At 43.6% G+C, this 24,530-nt stretch overlaps 1 protein-coding gene across 9 annotated transcripts in view; it reads left to right on the plus strand.

Annotated features, from left to right (window-relative positions):
• The window catches only part of MYBL2 (MYB proto-oncogene like 2), a 337,297-nt gene extending 313,034 nt beyond the window's left edge, over window positions 1-24,263 (plus strand). For 4 of the 9 annotated variants that reach the window (XM_069243766.1, XM_069243765.1, XM_069243769.1 and 1 more), the window contains one exon: window positions 22,996-24,263. In XM_069243766.1, the coding sequence (XP_069099867.1) occupies window positions 22,996-23,115 (120 nt within the window). In that variant the 3' untranslated portion in view covers window positions 23,116-24,263. The remainder of the gene's footprint in view (window positions 1-22,995) is intronic. The other 5 variants (XM_069243761.1, XM_069243768.1, XM_069243762.1 and 2 more) reach the window with 2 other exon arrangements.
• Window positions 24,264-24,530: the final 267 nt, after the last annotated feature.

The raw sequence follows: 24,530 nt of genomic DNA on the forward strand, positions 1-24,530 counted from the left end.
GACTGCTGTATTTACAGTTCTTGCAGCTGTGTCTGCTGCATCCATTGCCGACCGTATCTGATTAGAGATACTCTGGCCCTCTTCGACCACTTGTTGCGCACGCTTTTGGAATTCTTTGGGTAAATGCTCGATGAAGTGTTGCATTTCGTCCCAATGAGCTCTATCGTATCTCGATAGCAAGGCCTGTGAATTGGCAATGCGCCATTGGTTGGCTGCCTGTGCCGCAACCCTTTTCCCCGCTGCGTCGAACTTGCGACTTTCCTTGTCAGGTGGTGGTGCATCTCCCGATGTGTGTGAGTTTGCTCTTTTGCGAGCTGCACCTACTGCCACTGAGTCCGGTGTTAATTGCTGCGTGATGTACACAGGGTCTGTTGGTGGTGGTTTGTACTTTTTTTTCCACCCTCGGAGTGATGGCCCTGCCTTTCACAGGCTCTTGAAAGACTTGTTTGGAGTCTTTCAACATTCCCGGTAACATAGGGAGACTCTGGTACTGACTATGTGTGGATGACAGAGTATTAAACAAAAAGTCATCTTCAATTGGTTCTGCATGCAGGGTGACAATGTGAAATGCGGCTGCTCTGGACACCACCTGTGTGTAAGCAGTATTGTCCTCAGGTGGTGATGACCTCGCTGGGTAGCAGTCAGGACTGTTACCTGATTCCGATTTCTCTGTGCCGATCTTTTCTGGTGCCGGTTTCTCGAAGCCGAGATTGCTCTGACCCGGTGTCAAGCCTGTTCTGTGCCGGTATCTCGACCGGAGTCAGAAGACTTCGACACGTGCGTGCCCTTTTTCGGTGCCGTTGGCCGGTCACCTAATTTTCGGGTTAAGCCATGGCCTGCTGGCGGTGGCGTCCCCTGGGCTTTTATGTATTTTCCGTGAGTTTTGGCCAGGGGTGTTCTACTCGCGGTTTTCGGGTCTGTTGGGTTTCGGCCTCGTCCGAGTCCAAATCTGCGATGGAGAAGGTTTCCTCTTCCTCCAATTGTTGGTGTCCTGCCGGCGCTGACGCCATCTGAAGTCTTCTTGCTCTCCGGTCTCTTAGCGTTTTCCTCGACCGAAACGCTCGACAGGCCTCGCAGGTATCCTCTTTGTGTTCGGGAGACTAACACAAATTACAGAACAGATGCTGATCTGTGTAAGGATAACTGCTTACTAGTCTATGCACAGCATGTGTATCTGCAGCTACACATGCCATCGAACGGAAAATGTCACTTACCCAGTGTACATCTGTTCGTGGCATGGGACGCTGCAGATTCACATGCGCCCTCCCACCTCCCCGGGAGCCTGTAGCCGTTTTTAAGTTGACAAAAAATTAAACTTGTACATTTGTAAATATATCATTTTTAGTCACATTATGTACATACATACTTACTCCATTGCATAGGCACTATTACTATATACACAACTCCTACCTCACCCTCTCTGGGGAAAACAATCTAAGATGGAGTCGACGCCCATGCGCAATGGAGCCGAAAGGGGAGGAGTCCCTCGATCTCGTGACTCGAAAAGACTTCTTCGAAGAAAAACAACTTGTAACACTCCGGGCCCAACACTAGATGGCGGGATATGCACAGCATGTGAATTTGCAGCGTCTCATGCCACGCACAGATGTACACTGGGTAAGTGACATTTTCCATATATATTATATCATCACACAAAAATGGCACTGCACTCCTGGGGGCTCCATGACAACTTAATTTATTCAGACATATTTATATATGTTCGGTTGCATGTGTAGCTGCAGATACACATGCTGTGCACATCCCGCCATCTGGTGTTGGGCTCGGAGTGTTACAATTTGTTTTTCTTCGAAGAAGTCTTTTCGAGTCACGAGATCAAGGGACTCCTCCCATTTCGGCTCCATTGCGCATGGGCGTCGACTCCCTCTTAGATTGTTTTTTTTCTGCCATCGGGTTCGGACGTGTTCCTTTTCGCTCCGTGTTTCGGGTCGGAAAGTTAGTTAGAATCTCGGAAAAATCGTCGGTATTGTTTGCGTTCGGTATCGGGTTAGTTACAACAGATCGACACCGACTTTTTAAGAGCTCCGGTGGGCCTTCGGGGTTTTTTCGATCGCCTGTCGGGGCCTGGTCGGCCCGGCCACGTGTCTCTTCAAGGCTGATGGAACGGACCCCATTCCGCTTCTGCCCAAAATGTCATAACAAGTATCCATATACAGATCAGCATCTGGTCTGTAACTTGTGTCTGTCTCCAGAGCACAAGGAGGATACCTGTGAAGCCTGTCGAGCGTTTCGGTCGAGGAAGACATTAAGAGACGGAAGAGCGAAAAGACTGCAGATGGCGTCGGCGCCGACAGGACAAGGGCGTTTCGAGGAGGAAGAAGAAACCTTCTCCATCCAGGAATCGGACTCGGACGAGCTTGATCCCGAAGAAACACCGAAAACCATGAGTAAGACGTCGAAACATAAAACTCACGAGAAGACAACAAAAGCCCAGGGGACGCCACCACCAACAGGCCATGGCTTAACCCGAAAAATAGGTGACCGATCATCGGCACCGAAAAAGGGCATGCATGTGGCGAAGTCATCCGACTCCGGTCGAGATACCGCCACACAACAATCTCGGGCCCGAGACAGTGGCTCCGAGCAGATTTGGCACTGAGACAATGGCACCGAAATGGTTCGGCGCCGAAAATAAAGAAGGTTTCCTCGGAGCCCAAAAAGGCGACCGAAAACAGGTTCCTACACAGAGGAACAGGCATTGTCCTTCCAGATGCAAGGACATAAGTTCGGAGAGGAACTTGAATAAGCTGAGCCAGACTACACTCAAAGAAGGCTCCACATTCAAAAAGACACAGGGAAGATAATCACTCTTCCGCCAATTAAGATGAAAAGAAGACTTGCCTTTCAAGAAAAGGACAAGCAGCCACAGGCAAGGTGGCAAGACAAACAACTCCACCACCATCAATGCACACATCACCGGTAGCCACTCCACCACTGATGCAATCCCCGACTCATACTGCAATGAGTCAAGATGATCCCGACGCATGGGACCTTTATGATGCTCCTGTATCAGATAACAGCCCAGACTGTTACCCTGCGAGGCCGTCGCCACCTGAAGACAGTACATTCTACACGCAGGTGGTCTCAAGGGCAGCTGCTTTTCATAACGTCACCTTGCATTCAGAACCAATTGAGGATGACTTTTTGTTTAATACACTCTCCTCCACTCATAGCCAATACCAAAGCTTACCTATGCTCCCGGGAATGCTAAAACATTCCAAACTAATATTTCAGGATCCGGTAAAAGGCAGAGCCATAACTCCAAGGGTGGAGAAGAAGTACAAGCCACCGCCAACAAACCCTGTTTATATTACGCAGCAATTAACACCAGACTCTGTGGTTGTTGGGGCAGCTCGCAAGAGAGCAAACTCTCATACCTCGGGAGATGCACCACCTCCAGACAAGGAGAGTCGCAAATTCGATGCTGCGGGTAAAAGGGTTGCAGCACAAGCAGCAAACCAATGGCGTATTGCCAATTCACAAGCACTTTTGACAAGATATGATAGAGCTCATTGGGACAAAATGCAGCATTTCATAGAACACTTCCCCAAAGAGTTCCAGAAAAGGGCACAACAAGTGGTAGAAGAAGGACAAAGTATCTCCAATAATCAGATACGGTCAGCAATGGATGCAGCAGATACGGCTGCAAGGACAGTAAATACTGCAATAACGATAAGGAGACACGCATGGTTGCGTACGTCAGGATTCAAGCCGGAAATACAACAAGCCGTGCTGAATATGCCCTTTAATGAACAGCAGTTGTTTGGCCCGGAAGTCGACACTGCTATTGAAAAACTCAAAAAAGATACTGATACGGCAAAAGCCATGGGCGCACTCTACTCCCCACAAAGCAGAGGCACATTTCGCAAAACACAATTTAGGGGAGGGTTTCGAGGTCAACCTACAGAGGCCACAACCTCACAAGCAAGGCCCACTTATCAAAGCCAATATCAGCGGGGAAGTTTTCGGGGGCAATATAGAGGGGGACAATTCCCAAAAAAATAGAGGGAAGTTCCAAAGCCCCAAAACCCCTCAAAACAAGCAGTGACTTCCAAGTCACACATCCCCAACACATAACACCTGTGGGGGGGAGACTAAGCCAATTTTACAAACATTGGGAGGAGATAACAACAGACACTTGGGTACTGGCAATTATCCAGCATGGTTATTGCATAGAATTTCTCAAATTCCCTCCAAACGTCCCACCAAAAACACACAATATGTCAAAACAACATATAGATCTTCTAGGACTAGAAGTTCAGGCATTGCTACTGAAAGAAGCAATATAATTAGTACCAAAACACCAGAAAGGAACAGGAGTTTACTCTCTGTACTTTCTCATACCCAAAAAAGGCAAGAGTCTGAGACCTATATTAGATCTCAGAACATTAAATACCTACATCAAATCAGATCACTTTCACATGGTGATATTACAAGACGTAATCCCACTGCTCAAACAACAAGACTACATGACAACACTAGACCTAAAGGATGCATATTTCCATATACCAATACATCCTTCACACAGAAAGTACTTAAGGTTTGTATTCCAAGGGATACATTACCAATTCAAGGTGTTGCCATTCGGAATAACAACTGCGCCAAGAGTTTTTACAAAGTGCCTGGCAGTCGTAGCTGCACATATCAGAAGGCAGCAAATACATGTGTTCCCGTACCTGGACGATTGGTTAATCAAAACCAACACGCTAGAAAGGTGTTCACAGCACACAAAGTATGTCATAGAAACCCTCCACAAACTATGTTTCTCAATCAACTACACAAAGTCACACCTTCTGCCGTGTCAAACACAGCAATACTTAGGGGCGACAATCAACATAGCAAAAGGGATTGCCACTCTAAGTCCACAAAGGGTTCAGGCATTTCACAATGTAATACAGGCCATGTATCCAAAACAAAAAATACAAGTCAAAATGGTGATGAAACTCCTAGGCATGATGTCCTCATGCATAGCCATTGTCCCAAACGCAAGGTTGCACATGCGGCCCTTACAACAGTGCCTAGCATCACAGTGGTCACAGGCACAGTGTCAACTTCTAGATTTGGTGTTGGTAGACTGCCAAACATACATGTCGCTTCAATGGTGGAACAGTATAAATTTAAACCAAGGGCGGCCTTTCCAAGACCCAGTGCCACAATATGTAATAACAGATGCCTCCATGATAGGGTGGGGAGCACACCTCAATCAATACAGCATCCAAGGACAATGGGACACTCAGCAAAAACAGTTTCACATAAATCACTTAGAACTATTGGCAGTATTTCTAGCGCTGAAAGCATTTCAACCCATAATAAGCCACAAACACATTCTTGTCAAAACAGACAACATGACAACAATGTATTACCTAAACAAACAGGGAGGGACACACTCAACACAGTTGTGTCTCCTGGCACAGAGAATATGGCATTGGGCTATTCACAACCACATTCGCCTAATAGCACAATTTATTCCAGGAATTCAGAATCAGTTAGCAGACAATCTCTCTCGGGATCACCAACAGATCCACGAATGGGAGATTCACCCCCAAATACTGAATACTTACTTCCAGAGTTGGGGAACACCACAAATAGATCTATTTGCAACAAAGGAAAACGCAAAATGCCAAAACTTCGCATCCAGGTACCCACAAGATCAGTTTCAGGGCAATGCGTTATGGATGAGTTGGTCAGGGATATTTGCTTACGCTTTCCCCCCTCTCCCACTCCTTCCATATCTGTTAAACAAGTTGAGTCAAAACAAACTCAGACTCCTACTAATAGCGCCAACATGGGCAAGACAACCTTGGTACACAACACTACTAGACCTCTCAGTAGTGCCTCATGTCAAACTACCAAACAGACCAGATCTGTTAACGCAACACAAACAACAGATCAGACACCCAAATCCAGCATCGCTGAATCTAGCAATTTGGCTCCTGAAGTCCTAGAGTTCGGACACTTAGACCTTACACAGGAATGTATGGAGGTCATAAAACAAGCTAGGAAACCTACCACTAGACATTGCTATGCAAATAAGTGGAAAAGATTTGTTTATTACTGCCATAATAATAAAATTCAACCCTTACATGCATCTGCCAAAGATATCGTAGGATACTTACTACATTTGCAAAAGTCAAAGCTAGCTTTTTCTTCCATTAAGATACATCTTACAGCAATTTCAGCTTACCTGCAAATTACGCACTCAACTTCTCTATTTAGGATACCAGTCATAAAAGCATTTATGGAAGGCCTAAAGAGAATTATACCACCAAGAACACCACCAGTTCCTTCATGGAACCTCAACATTGTCTTAACACGACTCATGGGTCCACCTTTTGAGCCCACGCACTCTTGTGAAATGCAATACTTAACATGGAAAGTTGCATTTTTAATTGCCATCACATCTTTAAGAAGAGTAAGTGAGATTCAAGCATTTACCATACAAGAACCATTTATTCAAATACACAAGCATAAAGTAGTTCTACGGACAAATCCTAAATTTTTACCAAAAGTCATATCACAGTGCCACTTAAATCAAACAGTAGAATTACCAGTGTTCTTCCCACAGCCAGATTCTGTAGCTGAAAGAGCACTATATACATTAGACATCAAAAGAGCGTTAATTTACTACATTGACAGAACAAAACTAATTCGAAAAACAAAACATTTATTGCTTTCCAAAAACCTCATACAGGAAATCCAATTTCTAAACAAGGCATTGCTAGATGGATAGTTAAGTGCATTCAAACCTGTTATCTTAAAGCAAAAAGAGAACTGCCTATTACACCAAAGGCACACTCAACTAGAAAGAAAGGTGCTACCATGGCCTTTCTGGGAAATATTCCAATGACCGAAATATGTAAGGCAGCTACATGGTCTACGCCTCATACATTTACCAAACACTACTGTGTAGATGTGCTAACTGCACAACAAGCCACAGTAGGCCAAGCAGTACTACGAACATTGTTTCAAACAATTTCAACTCCTAAAGGCTGAACCACCGCTTTTGGGGAGATAACTGCTTACTAGTCTATGCACAGCATGTGTATCTGCAGCTACACATGCCATCGAACGGAAAATGTCACTTACCCAGTGTACATCTGTTTGTGGCATTAGTCGCTGCTGATTCACATGCGCCCACCTGCCTCCCCGGGAGCCTGTAGCCGTTTAGAAGTTGATCTTGAACGTTTGTAAATTTGTAAATATATTACTTTAAACTACATTATGTACATACGTATTCACTCCATTGCATGGGCACTATTACTAGCATACACAACTCCTACCTCACCGTCTGCGGGGAAAACAGTCTAAGATGGAGTCGACGCCCATGCACAATGGAGCCGAAATGGGAGGAGTCCCTCGATCTCGTGACTCGAAAAGACTTCTTCGAAGAAAAACGACTTGTAACACTCCGAGCCCAACACCAGATGGCGGGATCTGCACAGCATGTGAATCTGCAGCGACTAATGCCACGAACAGATGTACACTGGGTAAGTGACATTTTCCATATGTTCGATGGCATCTGTAGCTGCAGATAAACATGCTGTGCATATATCACCATCTAGTGTTGGGCTTGGAATTTTACACGTTGTTTTTCTTCAAAGAAGTCTTTTTTCGAGTCACAGGATCGAGTGACTCCTCCTCCCGGTGATAGTGCGCATGGGCATCGACTCCTTTGTTAGATTGTTATCTTTCCGCCGTTGGGTTTGGACGTGTTCCCTCTCGCTCCGGGATTTTCGGTTCAGAAATTCTCTATCTTTCAAACTTTTCTCTTACCGTTGGTACTGTTTCGAATGTGGTTTCCTACTGCACTCGATCCAGTAGTACAGTCGGGATCAAGTAAATGCCCTTTGGGGCACCTGTGCCCTCTTAGGGCCTGTTCAGGCCTACTGCGTCATGGGCTAATGGATCGGACTACATTTTTATTCTGTCCTCGGTGCCACGCCAAGTTCCCATACACCGACCAGCACTTGATGTGTAATCTGCCTTTCTCCAGAACATCGAGAGGTGTGCTGTGAGGCATGTCGGTCTTTTCAATCGAAGGACAAGAAGGTTGGAGATTGCGTCGAAACTCCGAGTCCACCACTGACGGCTTTGGCGAAGAGCCGGTACAAACGGCAGTTTCGTTCCCAGACTCCGACTCCGAGCAAGATTCAGAGGACGACAGCCAGGCAATATCAGCGGCGCAGTACGTGAGTACACCTGCCCCAAAACCAACAATTTAAAAAAAGCAGGCAAATCTTTTAAGTCACGGTTCCACCCGGAAAAAAATAATAGTCGACTGACCCTAGGGTTCGGCGCCGAAAAAGGCCAGGGCACTCCCTCTACAGGCTACCATGCCTTTTTCGGTGTCTGGGTCGAGCCGAAAAATGCAAGCCTCCACCCCCGAACTGAGTCGACGTCCAACACCATTGGATAAAAAAAAAAAAAGTGCACTCTGCTTTGGAGCTGAAACCTTGGCTAAACATCTCGGTCCAACTATGGAGCCAAAAAAAACATCTTACACAGAAGAAACAGGGCTGTCAACTCGAATGAAGCATGTGCCAAAGACATTTACAGAACATTCCTCTAAAAGCACAAAACATGCTTTAGAATATCAAATGGAGGAATCAGACATTCAACCCATTTTGGAGGTTATGGACCGCAAACCAAGAAGAATGCAGATCCAGAAAGAGACTGGAAAGATTATTACGTCTCCGCTTACACAGACTAAAATTAAGTTAACATTCCAACAAACTCTGGATACTGCCCCACCACCGGCAAAAATCTACAAGCAAAAAGAAAAGCCAAAACCTGTTGAGCTTTCTCCCCCACATTCACCTCAACTTTCCTTTTCTTCACAACCTCTGACTCCACCACCACCTTCACCATAACACTCTCACACTTACTCACAAGAAGAAGAAAGGGGCGATTCTAGTTACACCATAGATCCATGGGATATGTACGATTCAGATCCTATCCCATCTAACAATCAGGATTTGTATCCCAACAGACAATCTCCACCTGAGGATAGTACAGCATACAACCAAGTTATCTCCAGAGCAGTTACATGCCATCTAGTACCAATGCATGCATTACCTTTAGAGGAGGACTTTCTTTTCAATACCCTGTCTTCAACTCATAAGCAATACCAGTGTCTACCAATGCTCCCTGGTATGCTTAAATATACAAATGAAATTTTCAAAGAACCAGTTAAAGCTAGGGTTCGAACACCAATAATTGACAAAAAATATAAGACAGCACGACAAACCCAATTATATGTCAATGCAGTCAAGAGGTTATGCACTAATTCTCCGTGCATTATCTGCATCCCATGGGATGTGAGAAAGCCTCTCTCCTTCCAAAGCAAACCAAAATCATGAGCCACTTCAAAAGCATCGCGGCTGTCTGTATAAATATTCACACATAAGTCAGTACAAAGCTCACTTGCTTGTGTCAAAGCTATTAGTTCAGCTGCTTGAGCTGACTTCTGTGGTATACGAGCTTTCTCCACTACCGTGTGTATTGTGGTGATTGCATATGCAGCTGAAGTCGTTCCGTCTGGCATCTTCAGACAAGACCCATCAACCCACAATTCCCCGTCTACATCTGGAAGGGTCGTATCTTGCAAATCAATACGACCCTTTGTCTGTTCTTCGGTAAGGAATATACAATCATGTGTTTCTTGTGACTGAGTCACCGGATATGGCAACAAAGTGGCTGGATTTAGTGTTGCACATCTCTTCAGTGTAATGTGAGGAGCCAGCAATGTCAATTCATATCCTGTCAGGCGAGCGCTAGTTAAATGTTGAGTCTTTGTTTATTTAAAAGAGTATCAACCGCATGGGGTACTAACACCAACAGCTTATGTGACAAAACTATCCCTTCACTCTGACGTATTGACACAGCTGTTGCCGCAACTGAACGAAAACACCCAGGCAACGCTCGAGCACAGGATCAAGTACTGCTGAAAAATATGCACAGGGACGCTGCTTATCGCCATGTGTCTGTACTAAAACTGACAATGCACATCCATCTTTCTCATGTACGTAAAGTGCAAAAGGCTTCGTGTAATCTAGAGTACCTAACACTGGTGCTGAACAAAGGGCTTGTCGTAGCTGCTGGAAAGCAGTCTCACATTCATCTGTCCATGGGAGGGGCATTGGAGTATCTTTAGTCAAAAGTGCTAGCAAAGGGTTTACAATGTGTGAAAACCCTAATATCCATTGCCTACAAAAAGAAGTAAGACCAAGGAATGCACTAACATCTTTCTGAGTAGAGGGTACTGGTGTGTCTAAAATTGCTTGAATACAATCTGATGTAAGTGCACTGCCCTCCTTAGGCAAAAGGTGACCTAAATAGGTTACCTTTGGTCTACAATATTGCAATTTCTTTCGTGATACTTTATGATGGTGTGAAGCAAGAAAAAGTAAGGACAAAGTGCACTTTTCACATATTGTATGAGAGCCACACCTTCAGGCAAAACAAAAGAATCAAGTTGTCGTTTTAACACTTGACTATAAATACTAGGACTCTCAGTATAGCCTTGAGGAACTCTACAAAATCTATATGATTGTTTATTCAAAGTAAAACCAAACAAATATCTGCTGTCAGGATGAATAGAGATTGAAAAGAAAGCCTTCTTCAAGTCTATCACAGAGAACGTAGTTGCTGTTGGGGGAACCAAAGTAAGAAGTGTTGTTGTGTCAGATACCACAAGATATTGTGGTACCACAATCTTATTCACTTCTCGTAAATCAATAATGAATCGGTAAATCCTAGTATCAGTATCCTTTTTCAGAAAAGGAAGAATCGGACTGTTAAAAACATTATACAGAACTTCCTCAACAGCTCCAACTGCAATAAGATCATGCACAATTCGTGTGACCGCTTCTTCGCCCTCCTGTGAAATTTTGTATTGAGGCAAACGTGGCAATGCAGCTCCCTCCTTGACACTAATATGTACCGGTGGAATAATCATTTGTCCCACATTGGTATCTGAAGTAGCCCACAAAGTACTAGGGAGTGAAGCTAATGCAATATCCTCTTTAACCAGACAAACTCTTTCCATCACAGGATGATTATCTTTCAAAATAACACGCACCCCTTCAGGAGAGCATCGTATTGTAGCCCTGAAATACTTGAGCATATCAAGACCCACAATATTGTCTGGTGTATTTGGATAAAGCAAAAACGGACATGGAGCAGTACATTTATCAACATGGAATGCAAGTGGTTGTGACAATTGGCTAGGGGAAGGTGTTCCATCGAAACCTATCAATGTAATGGATAAGCCAGACAGGGGAGCCCTTGGAACCAATTGTTTAGACAAGGCGCTTACGAGTAGCTCCTGTATCAACCAGAAACTGATCAGGAGAACCCAAAACATGTGCTGTAACATAGGGAACCCTCTGATCTACTGGAACTTCAACTGATTCCTTACCCCATCCTAGGCAATCCTATGCATAAGCAGAATCTTGGAAATCAGGCTGCACATAGTTAGACATCTGGTATTGGTTCCGTCTATCAAAAGTGTTAAACCCATCCTGCCTTCGTACATTAGCATCAACCCTAGCATGATCATTCGTGCTTCACGATTTCTCATTTGTCCCCGACCACGTGAACACTGCTGAACACGTAGTGCTGGACAATCGGCAACTCAATGCCCAAATTTCTTACAATACGCACACTGATCAACAGACAAATTCGAACGAGTGTAAGAAGAACCGTAAGATCCACGTCCACCTCTATCACTACCTCTAAAAGGTGGACCATAAGCTTGAGCCAATATAACCTTCGTCTTTAATTCTTTATTCTTTTTATCCTCGCTACCTTTTGCTTTTAATTCCTGACGTGCATAATACTGAGCCATAGTCAAAAGAGAAACTGGAATAGAGGTAGTCCATGAACTTTCACTAGCTTTTAGACAACTAGCTATTCCTGGTAACAGATTTGCGACATGTTTATCGACGAACAAATGTCTGCCCGTATCATCTGACGATAACTGGCCGCTAAAATCATGAAATGCTTCTTTAAAGCGTGTAAAGAAATCAGAGACCGATTCATCTGCCTTTTGCTTACAAGACGCTAAAACAGTCCAATCTATCTTTTTAGGGGGAATAATCATTTTTAACTTAACTAATATGGCTGCGGGAAGATCTAGAATCAACTGATACGGCTTTTTCGCAGGTTCCCCATCCCCGTCCATCTGTTCTAATTCTTTCCATGACACCCCAAAAACTACACAATCATCAACTTTACGAGCAGTTCTCCACATATCTGGTGGTAATATCAATCCGAAAAATAAATCAATGTCAGCCAAAGTCATAGCACTAGAACTAATTGCTCCCTCAACTTCCTCATAAAAAGCGGCTGGATTTTTCCGCGGGTCAGGTAATGCTGTTTTAAGTGCCATTACATCTGCCCTATTCCAAGGAGTATACACCCAATAATAAATAAAATAACCCTTAGCATCAACAGAAGTTTTATCATCACTTGTACCCAATCCTTTAGGAGGAACATACAAAGGCGCGCCCTCCCGCATTGGTTTTGCGTGAACTAGCATAGTGTTATCTGTTCCGAAGATGGAAGCTTGCAGCCCGCCGGTCTGAGATGTCCGTGCAACTACGTCCACGGCACTTTTTTCCTCTTGCAAACGGACTACCGCAACACATAATTTCACCAAACGCCTGACTGCATCAGCCACCTAGGAGAAAAAGACATCACGCATTTGCTTTTGATCAGCTGCTACATCATCGGGCTCTAACTCATCAGAATATTTCCGAAATAGTTCAATAACTTCTGTGCCAAATGCCCCAGTAAAATATAGCTGCTCCTTTTCCATCCACCCTTTCATGTTGTCTAAAAGTTCAAAAGCAGAGACAACGCTACAAATTGTTTTACGAGCAGTAGATCTAAGCTCAGACGCACGGTCAGCAGGCAACATAGAGAGACTGTCTCGTATCTTCTGTTGCTCCATACCGGAGACCTCAGCTAACTCATGAGGGGCAGAAGGTACGACCTACGGAGGTGGAGGGCGATCTAGTAACAAAAAATCATTTTGCGGTTTATTAAGGATAGGATAGAGAGGTTGCCTAACAGTGTATTGGCCAGTTATCTGTAATTTACATTCTTTCTCTTCTATCTCCTTTAAATCGTTTATTTCTTTCTTTCTCATTTCCAATGCTTTCACATATACATTCTTCTGCTGCTCTTTCTCAAGCAAGGCTTGCTCACACTTCACTCGTCCACGCACTTCTTTCTCCCACATTCGTACACAGTCAAAGATATCTTGCCTAGACCTTCGCTTACACATACATTGTTCCACATACTCAATCTTTCGCAAATCAAATGACCCATGCATAGGCCAATGTAACTCAGGATCCGCACAAGTGTATTTATTCCATAATGTGCTTTACATTATAGAAGAAAGACCATGTTTAACATACATATCTCTATTGGGCGTCCCCTCTGGTGGTGGCGGTTGCGGTTCTTCCAGTCTCAAATTGGTACCATTACAAAAGCAACACATCCTACGAAGTGCGCTAAAAACAGGCATGCCAAAAAAGTGCAGAATATGCAGTATTATAATCAAAGTAGCACTCAAGGTGCTGTTCAAATCAAAATTAAATTGGAGAAAATTCTCCTCATTACCTGCCTATATAAATTGCAATTTATATATCGGTTCAAAGGGCACCGATGGGCTCAGAGTCGCCGATGAGTCCCTGTTCGGGCGCCAATTTGTCCAATTAGGCCTCAGCAAGGCCTACTAGTGCAGGGGGTTCGCCCTTCTATGCACAAAGTCCTCAGACCATATAGGAAGAAGTTGGCACAGAAACTGAAATAAAAGACAGTTTATTAAACCTCACGAGGTGGTACCACAGTTCAAACAGCAGCCTTCGGTAATGTTTGAAGTAGCACACTGAACTAAGAGAGCATGGTCCTTTTATACCCACGCAGGGGCTAAAAGAAGGTGTTACAATTATAGAAGCAATACTTATATACATATAAGGTCATATGGAAATGCACAGTCGACAGGTAGGAGGGGCTAACATTTTTCAAGGACTAGTAGACACATTACTGTCGGTTACTAATTACGAACAGCTGCAGATGTTACTGGGCATGTGCAAAGTGGGAGATGCTAAATATAACTTGTCACTAGACAGATTTTCAAGAGTAGTTAACAGGAAGGTAGGACAGAGCACATGGCAGCATGTGGCAGAGATAATGGCTGCCATGAATACAAAATGGATTCCGCGAGATGTTCACAATAGTTGCTTAATACAAGATGTCTTCTGCTAATGCTTAATCTAATCGCTACTAAATTACAACACTCCGAAGAATCATTTTGCATTCAGTTCTCTCTACAAGTTTGTATGCCTATATAGTGCACTCTAATAAGTCTCCTCTTGTTCCTATTACAACAATTTGTCAAGAATTACTGGTGTATGGATTTCAGTTCTGATATAATTAAAGTCTGGAGTGCCCACTCAGTAAATGAGTTCAGAGTGCTAAAGCTGTTGAAACAAATGTAGTGTCCGATTTCCGGAAAGTTAGATTGCTCTATTCAGAACTCAGTCTTATAGATACTCTTAAGTTTAATCTAAGGATCAGTGCACACTGACCTGTGATCAAGTACTTAGCCTTGTCTCTCCTACTTGAAACCGGAATCCGGAAGAAGGAGTTGTAGCACGGGAAGCCAAAAAGCAAAAGGAATCGCCACTCTGGAAGCTAAGACTACAGAATTGTCAACGGCGTCAGGGTCACAGGAGCTGCAGCGAGGCTTGGCCTGAGGAAGACTAGAGCATTGAAGGGATCCAGTCAACTCTGGAGGTGAGTGCAGGAATCATGTTTGCTCAGGACAGGAACGAGGCCAAGCACAGACTAAAATTTCGGGTGTGGTTTAAATACTTAATGGATGTAGTTGACTCCTGAAAGGGACGTGGCTCATAAAGGAGAAGGAAAGCTCCAACAGGCCCTGGGAGAGAACACCTGTCAGCCTCATGTTGTTTGACCTTTAATGGAAGCAGGTGCAATCAATTAACATTTGCAGGTGGAGTCAATAGTTCATGACAGTTGGACCCAATAAACCAAGTCAGGTGGAACCAAATAACAACAGGTGAGGCCAATATACAGGAAACCAATGGCTATTCCTCGCAAGTGTGCAAACTGAAAAACGAATTGAACAGTGGGACCAGAATATTATAATGGTCTGGGAAGGGGCATGCCAAGGGATTAAGTTTAGTGTGATCATGGTGCCTGAGGGGTGTTTATCCTGGTGTCGCAGGAGGCCATGAAATTCCATGGGGGAAATACAACATGAGCCCTTTGTGCCAGACCCACAGTAAAGAAGGGGCAAGAGGGGGTCGTGGCATGAGGCTGTGGGCGTTGGGGCTAGGGTCATTCCTGCATTTTATTTTTAAAGTGATCTGTGGAATGAGTTCCCCACTCCCCTTTACAAAACCTAGGGCACCGTGTCCAAACCCCAGCTGCGCGCCACCGAAGGCAATACAGTGCGGCGGTGGGGTGGGGTGGGTTGGTAGAGGGGTTGGCTTTATGTATTTTAACAAAATATATTATGTTAAAAAAATAAAGGTTTAAGTAACGTTATATTTAGGTGTGCTAAAAAGATCTGTTTGTTTACAAAGAAAAAATAGAAATTCACTGAAAAAACAAAGATTAAAGTAATGTAGTTAGGTGAATATGTGAGTGACAACATTAATGTTTTGGCCCAAAAATAAACCCACAGAAATTCGCCAATTATAGTTAGCAGAGCTAAGTATAAATTACGACCCCGCCATGCACTGGTTATGAACTCGCATGTTACATCACTCCTGACGTTCTATGACATAATTTATGACATCAGTAATGACATCATCCAGTGAGTGAGTTAGTTTGTTTTATTGTTTACAAAGTGGTGGGTTACTGCCATATTCACCTATGACATTACCTTCACCTTAGCTTTTATCTGTCTGTATCCATCCATGGGGTAGTTATATTTAGTTCTGTTTTTCCAAGGCAGGAGCACTTTTTGGGTTTGCTTATAATTTTGGCACGTTTGACAAATCTTCACAAAACTTTCCACCTCAACTTCTTCCTGGAAAGTTTCGGAGTGATCTATCCAGCGGGGACTGAGGAACTAAAGGGGGCCCCAAAACCAAATTTCCCCATTCATTTTCCATTGACTATTTCTGTTCCCCACCACTGCAAACACTGTTGAACGTAATTGGACTAGATTTCACAGGATGCTAGATCTTTGCCCAGAAAGCATGCTTCTTGTGATTTGATTTAAATCTGTTAAATGGTTTTTGAGATATTAAGCATGAAAAACATTTGTATTTCTGGATGGTTGGGTTTGTAGGACTCTCTCTTGCGCGCGCGAGAATCGCTCGAACCCAATTCTAAACAATATAATAGAAAATAAAAATAAAAAATAGTGGTCCAACTGGAGAGATAATCCCACTAGAGCGAGCACTCTGATTGTCTTAGTCCCCTGTCCTTTGAGATATATATATATAATATGTGCCTCCCTAGTCCTTGTTGAGGGGTTCCTGCAAGAAGAAAGCAAAACGCCTTCTGTCATTTTTTCACCGGGGTGGAGGTCTTTTTAGATTAAAAAATTTGTCGGCGGTCGTAAGTGGGGAATAAAGTGGCTCAGAGGGAGTTCCGTGTAGAGTGTTTCAGAGTGGCTTAGAATGGAATGGTGTGTCCTACAGTGGAGTGGGGTTGCGTCTGGTCTAGTAGAGTGGCATGCAGTGTCCGAGTGGAGTCGACTGTAGATTAGAGTGGCGTGGGGTAGTGGAGTTGTGACATGCTGTGTCGTATAGTATTGTTTAAACAGTTTAAAAATGGCTTAACATAGTTAGGTGAAATGTCACAAAAGCAGATTATGGTGTGTAAAGAGTCCTTTATATGGTAGTAGATATTAATTATTTCAATAATTTTAAAGTTAAGACATGATTTGTGTAAGTTTGATTGTGTGCCATTTAGAAAGGTAGTTTACGAGTTGTAGGTGTACTACAGCAGCGTCTCCGCACATAGATAGGACATTCCTATCTTACATGCTTAGTCTCCACAGTTGTAAAGATAGTACTAGTAAAATATTTTTGTGAATAGCAAGCAATTGTTAACTTACCCAAAATTGTAAATTTACCCTTGTGAATTAGGCCTATAAGGCACAAAAACGTTGTGATGAGTTGGATTGGATGTTAATTTTTGTGGTGCACTCCGGTGATTATTGGATAATGACTACGCTTACAAAAGTAAAAGGCAGCCATATTACCACAGTATACCGTGGCCTGAGATATTGCTAACTTTCTGTGCCATATAGCTGCAAAACTTACATGTGTATGGGGGTGAGGGGGGTTGTTTTAAGTTACCAAGTGGTAAATGATTGTGTTCATGTATGTTATTCAGTCATAGACAAGTGTCAATTAGCCATGACATCCACGGTTTTCTTTACATGTTGAGTGTAGTTTGGGGTTTTGAAAATGAAGTCGCAGAAAGAGGGTTGAGTGAAGTAGGCTAGTCAGGCAAATTTGAGTTCTGCACCTGTTATGGAATACACACATTAGTAACGGCTTCCAGACAACCCTGAATACCTGATGGTGGTTTCAGGAACTGATTAAAAATGTAGATGTAATTGTACGTCTTTCGCATAAATAAACTTCTTCAAACCAAAGTATTGGATAAGAGAGGCCAGTGGACTAACTCAAATAGATTAAATAAGATAGGTGAGGATTTCTATCCTTTTTTTTGGGGGGGGGGGCAACTCTGCATTACTTTTTCTCATATAAAGGATAAAAGTGATAAGTAAACTTTCAGATTGTAATTGTTGAGAATCCTTCAACCTGGATTCCGCTGTATTTCATAGATTCTATTAAGCTTAGAGCTGGAGTTCACATGTGGTGGAATGCATCCGTGACAGCCAGCACTACCTTGAAATTGTGCATTCCCCCATAAGCTTCTTTCCTGTTTATTTCCTATCCGTTTTGAAGAGATGCCCATTGTAAGGAAATGGATCCCTGTTGAAGTTACCCCCACATTTTTCCTGCTACTGATGCTGACTTGACTGAGAAGTGAGCTGGGACCCTGCTAATCAGGCCCCACCACCAGTGTTCTTTCACCTAAAATGTACCATTGTTTCCACAATTGGCACACCCCTGGAACACAGATAAGTCCCTTGAAAAAGGTACCAGTGGTACCAAGGGCCCTGTGGCCAGGGAAGGTCCCTAAGGGCTGCAGCATATGTTGTGCCACCCTAAGGGACCCCTCAGCTAACACATGCACACTGCCATTGCAGATTGTGTGTGTTAGTGGGGAGAAAAAAGGCAAAGTCGACATGGCATCCCCCTCAGGATGCCATGCACAGAAAATGCTGCCTGTGGCATAGGTAAGTCACCCTTCTAGTAGGCCTTACAGCCCTAAAGCAGGGTGCACTATACCACAGGTGAGGGCATAGCTGCATGAACAATATGCCCCTACAGTGTCTAAGTCTATTCTTAGACATTGTAAGTACATTGTGGCCATATTATTAAGTATATGGTCTGGGAGTTTGTCAAAAAACGAACTCCACAGCTCCATAATGGCTACACTGAATACTGGGAAGTTTGGTATCAAACTTCTCAGAATAATAAACCCACACTGATGCCAGTGTTTTATTTATTTAAAAATGCCCACAGAGGGCATCTTAGAGATGCCCCCTGTATTTTAGCCAATTGTGCAGGACTGATTGGTCTGTGCCAGACTGCTGCTGAGAGACGAGTTTCTGACCCCATGTGGTGAGGGCCTTTGTGCTCTCTGAGGCCAGAAACAAAGCCTGCTCTGGCTGGAGGTGCTTCACACCTCCCCCCTGCAGGAATTGTAACACCTAGCAGTGAGCCTCAAAGGCTCAGGCTTCGCGTTACAGTGCCCCAGGGCACTCCAGCTAGTGGAGATGCCCACCCCTCTGGACACAGCTCCCACTTTTTGGCAGCAAGTCCAGAGGAGATAATGAAAAAAACAAGGAGGAGGCACCCATCAGTCAGGACAGCCCCTAAGGTGTCCTGAGCTGAGGTGACCCCTGCCTTTAGAAATCCTCCGTCTTGATTTTGAAGGATTCCCCCAATAGGAATAGGGATGTGCCTCCCTCCACTCAGGGAGGAGGCACAAAGAGGGTGTAGCCACCCTCAAGGACAGTAGCCATTGGCTACTGCCCTCCCAGACCTAAACACACCCCTAAATTCAGTATTTTGTGGCTCCCAGAACTTAGGAAACTAGATTCCTGCAACCTTAACAAGAAGAAAGACTGCTGACCTGAAGCCCTGCAGTGAAGACGGAGACGACAACTGCTTTGGCCCCAGCCCTACCGGCCTGTCTCCCAACTTCGAAGAAAACTGCAACAGTGGCTCATCCAACAGGGACCAGCGACCTCTTAAGCCTCAGAGGACTGCCCTGCAACCCAGGACCAAGAAACTCCCGTGAACAGCGGCCCTGTTAAACAACCTGCAACTTTCTTGCAACAAAGAAAAACTTTAAAGACTTCACGTTTCCCAACGGAAGCGTGAGACTTTCCACTCTGCACCCGACGCCCCCGGCTCGACCTGCGGAAAACCAATACTACAGGGAGGACTCCCTAGCGACTACAAGCCCGTGAGTAACCAGAGACGAGCCCCCACAGCGACGCCTGCAGAGGAAATCCAGAGGCTCCCCCTGACCGCGACTGCCTATAACAAGGGACCCGACACCTGGAACCAACACTGCACCCGCAGCCCCCAGGACCTGAAGGAACCGAACTCCACTGCAGGAGCGACCCCCAGGCGACCCTCTACCTAGCCCAGGTGGTGGCTACCCCGTGGAGCCTCCCCTGTGCCTGCCTGCATCGTTGAAGAGACCCCCGGGTCTCCCCATTACTTCCTATCTGAAACCCAACGCCTGTTTGCCTTCTGCACACAGCCGCCCCTGTGCCGATGAGGGTGTACTTTCTGTGCCTTCTTGTGTCCTCCCCGGTGCCCTACAAAACCCCCCTGGTCTGCCCCCTGAGGACACAGGTACTTACCTGCTGGCAGACTGGAACTGGGGCACCCCTGTTCTCCATTGAAGCCTATGTGTTTTGGGCACCTCTTTGACCTCTGCACCTGACCGGCCCTGAGCTGCTGGTGTGGTAACTTTGGGGTTGCCTTGAACCCCAAACAGTGGGCTACCTTGGACCCAACTTTGAGACTTGTAAGTGTTTTACTTACCTGCAAAACTAACCTTTACTTACCTCCCCCCAGGAACTGTTGATTTTTGCACTGTCCATTTTTTAAATATCTTATTGCCATTTTTACAAAGACTGTACATGATATTGTGATTATTCAAAGTTCCTAGAGTACCTAAGTGAAATACCTTTAATTTGAAGTATTACTTGTAAATCTTGAACCTGTGGTTCTTAAAATAAACTAAGAACATTTTTTTTTCTGTATAAAAACCTATTGGCCTGGAGTAAGTCTTTGAGTGTGTGTTCCTCATTTATTGCCTGTGTGTGTACAACAAATGCTTAACACTGCCCTCTAATAAGCCTACTGCTCGACCACACTACCACAAAATAGAGCATTAGAATTATCTATTTTTGCCACTATATTACCTCTAAGGGGAACCCTTGGACTCTGTGCACACTATTTCTTACTTTGAAATAGTATATACAGAGCCAACTTCCTACACCCATATTTAACTCAAAGCGTACCTGCTTTGCTAATCCACCTTCTTTGACAATGTCATCTTGTCAACTCTAACCTAAAATATTGTAAATAGTTTGTCTCTTCTGTATCTTTTGGTGCTCGGCTTGCACCCTTTCTTCCACCCAAGGGTGGTGTTGGAAATATACTTAATTCCCACACTTGGATGTCCAGTCTTCCTCACAAACCAAAGTAGTCTGTAGGAAAGACTCCTTTATATTCTAAGTACCTGGACCAAACTTCTACAAAATGCAAATGGAGCCTTAAAGGCATGCTGCTAAACTGAGTCCCAAAAAGTTTTTCCTCTTTCAAATAAATGTAAAGTACATGTTTGTACCGAAAACGTGATGGCAGAGTATGCACAGACTCGAGGGAGTAGCCCGAAAATTCAAATACCCACCACTTTGAACCAAAGCTCTTATGCCACCAGGCAAGTGAAGCAAGTCATTGCGACACGCTCTTAAAAAACAAAAAAAATTGTCTCTTCCATTCAAGCATCTATCTATTCATCATTTCATCCACCCGCATATATCCACCATTTCAACTTTACATTCTGTCATCCATTGCCTTTCATCCAACATTCAGGCTATCACCATTCCGTCCATCTATCCACCCATCCATCTTCGAACCTATACATCAACCATATGCATCCATCCTTTCACTCATTCGTCCATCCTTTCACTTATCCATCCCCCTTTCATCCATCCACCTGTCCTTTCGCTCATCCATCCACCTATCCTTTCACTCCATCCATCCTCCCTTTAACTCATCCTTCTACCCAGTCACTCAGCCATCCATTCTTTCGATCATCCATCCACACTGACAAATTCATCCACCCAACCCATTTACCCTTTCACTCATCCATCCGTCCTTTCACTTACCCATCAATCCACCCTTTCACTCATCTGTCAATCCATTCACCCTTTCAATCATTTGTCCATCCCCCCTTAATTCAGCTATCGCTACTCTTCCTTTTATTCCTTCATCCATCCTTCCATCCCCTTCCCTCATCCACCCAGCCTTTCACTCATCTATCGATCAGTCCATCAACCCATCTATTCCCCCTTGCATTCGTCCATCCACCCATCCATCTACCCTCTTTCATTTATCCATCCTCATCATCCACCCTTTTACTCATCATTCATCCTTCCTCTTTCATCCATCCTTACATCCAAACTTTCACTCATTCATCGATGAATCTAACATCCACCCTTTCACTCATCCATCCATCCTTCCTTTCATTTATGCATTCTTACATCCATCTTTTCATCCATCATTTATTTAGCCACCCTTTTACTCACCCACCCATTTCATTCTTTCACTTCCTCATCCATCCAGCCTCTCATCATCCATCCATTTCATCCTTCCTCCATTTCAGTCATCCATCCTTACATCATACCTTTCACTTATTCATCCATGAATCTGTCCATCCACCCTTTACGTCATCATCCATCCTTTCTCTCCCTCCGTCCTCCATTTGTCATCCATCCTTACATGATACCTTTCACTTATTCATGAATCTATCCATCCATCCTTTCATTCATCCATCTATCCTTTCCCTCCCTCCGTCCTCCCTTTCAGTCATCCATTCTTACATCATCCTTTCACTCATCTATGTACCTAACCGTCCTTTCACTCATTCACTCTCCTATGTTTTTACCTTTATTATGAATCTTTATCTGTCTAGCTGTACACAGAAGAGGTCCATAAAGAACCACACACCCGCTGTAGCTGCTAAAGGGGTCGGGGAGGGGTAACGACGCCCATGCACATACTTGAATCTATAGATCAGGTTGTAAACTTTGACAGTTCAACTGTATTTCCTAACTACGACCCCCTTGGTTCTATTTTTAATTAAAAAAATGTAATTCATGGTACACTTCAGATTAGTTACACTGCATAATGTGGTTCTTGTTTGTTAGATTTTTATCTCCCCATTCTTTTGGGTATGACCATATTGTGTTTTTTCCATTCCCTTCTTAACATAAGAACCTGATGGACCACGAGTGTTAACCACAAAAAGATGGTCTCTGCCAGTTTCTTTTTAATTAAATGTGTTTTTTGTAATGTCTTGCTGAGTTTCTTTATTTTCTTAAAGCAAACTATATACCTAAGTGATTAAAAATGTAAACTGATTTATACTGAGTTGTTTTCTCTTTTAAATAGCCTGGTTAACAAAGCATGTGGGGAGCTTGCCATCCGTACACCACTCAACTGCTTTAAGTGTATAAAGTAACATAGATTGTCTTGATCATTTTATGGTTACTGACTCTTAACTTCTTTTTTTTTTTTTTTTAACCCTCTGAAGATGTCCAAAGAGTGGAAAGCTGTGGCTTGTGGAGGAACGAAGGACCAGCTAATCATGCAGCAGAAAGCAAGGCTCATATTAAAGCACAGTCATACCTCTCGGACTTTGATTTTATCCTGAAGTGTTAATGGATGTTTGTAATCTTGAAGGAAAAAAAAATCAAGGAATTTATTTGGGGGAACGGGATCCCCTTCATAAAGCCAAACCAGACATCCTTGGGAACATGACCTTTGATCAGGTTCTGAAAAATCTGCCATAGACTGATGATCAAAACATTTTTGTATTCTTTTTGTAATTTTTTTACGTTGTCAACACCCCTTATTTTCCATTCTTTCAACTATCTATTGAACCTGCTACCAGGCGAAATCGATGCCCTGGTTCATGGAAACATGCTCAAGAAAACATTGGGGCTTTTTATTTTCCGTAATCAACAACAAGATACTGATGGAGGGAGGCAAAGTGGAATGGAAGTTTTTTTCAGTGACTGGGGAGTCATTGGGCCTTGTGGGACAAGTGAACTCAGCATGGCTGGCATACAGATTCTTGAAATGTGAGACAAAGTTAAGACATTCCTATCAAGGTTTGTAAACCTGAAATTGTGTTATTGAGTCACGCTTTTGTGTGGCAGTTCATAATCATTGAAGTACTCGGATGCTGTTAATAAATTCTCTGGATTGTAACCTGCCTCACAGGAAGAGAGACTCGCTGCTACCATCACGAACTGACAAGTGTTATACTAAAAAAAATAAAAATAAAGATGGTTTAAACGGTCATTCCATCCTCAGTGAAAATGGTGCTAGGTGTGACTGTCCTTGAGAGCAATCCCTTTGTTAGTAGGTCAAATCAAGACGTTTTACTTTAGTAGTTTTGTGGCGATGATGGAACATAGTTTATTCCAATTAAAGCTAAAAGAAATTAGTTGACCTATTATGATTTTGAGAAGACAGCTTACTACTACATGTATATTTCTGTACCCCGGAAGATTATTTGTACTGTTCAAACTAAAGTGGTTGGATTATCAATGTTTGAGCATTGATGGAGGATTACAAAGTTTCTTCTTTCAGCTGCACTGATTCCTTTTCGTTTTAAATTTGAGTCTTTCATTTGTGCATTCCATGTGTTAAAAATGGTTCCGACTTCTACAATTTGAGCGGATAAAAACAGGATTTTTAGTTATGTTACCATTCGATACATGGAAGTGCTTTTGATGGCATTGTGTAAAACAGTATTTTGCTGTCTTTATTGATTAAATTTTGTGTAGTTTTGTTTGCATGGGCAATCACTCGTTAACCGTGCCACAACTCAAACTGTGGACAATTTTTGGGAAACTATACCTTACATATAATAATCAAAGTTGTCACGACTCGGTTTATGTGGTTGTGCGTTAGTACTGAATTTCTGTAGGTGTGCTTCCATAATAACTTTCCTTATTCATACACCCACTTTCCTTTTCGTCCCCACATTTCCTCAGCTTGTGGAGTTTCAACGAAATGTCTAAAATTTAATTTTCGATTTCTATACTAGGTGGCTTTCCT

Source organism: Pleurodeles waltl, chromosome 7 (genome assembly GCF_031143425.1).
Source record: "Pleurodeles waltl isolate 20211129_DDA chromosome 7, aPleWal1.hap1.20221129, whole genome shotgun sequence".
Classification (NCBI taxonomy): Eukaryota; Metazoa; Chordata; class Amphibia; order Caudata; family Salamandridae; genus Pleurodeles; species Pleurodeles waltl.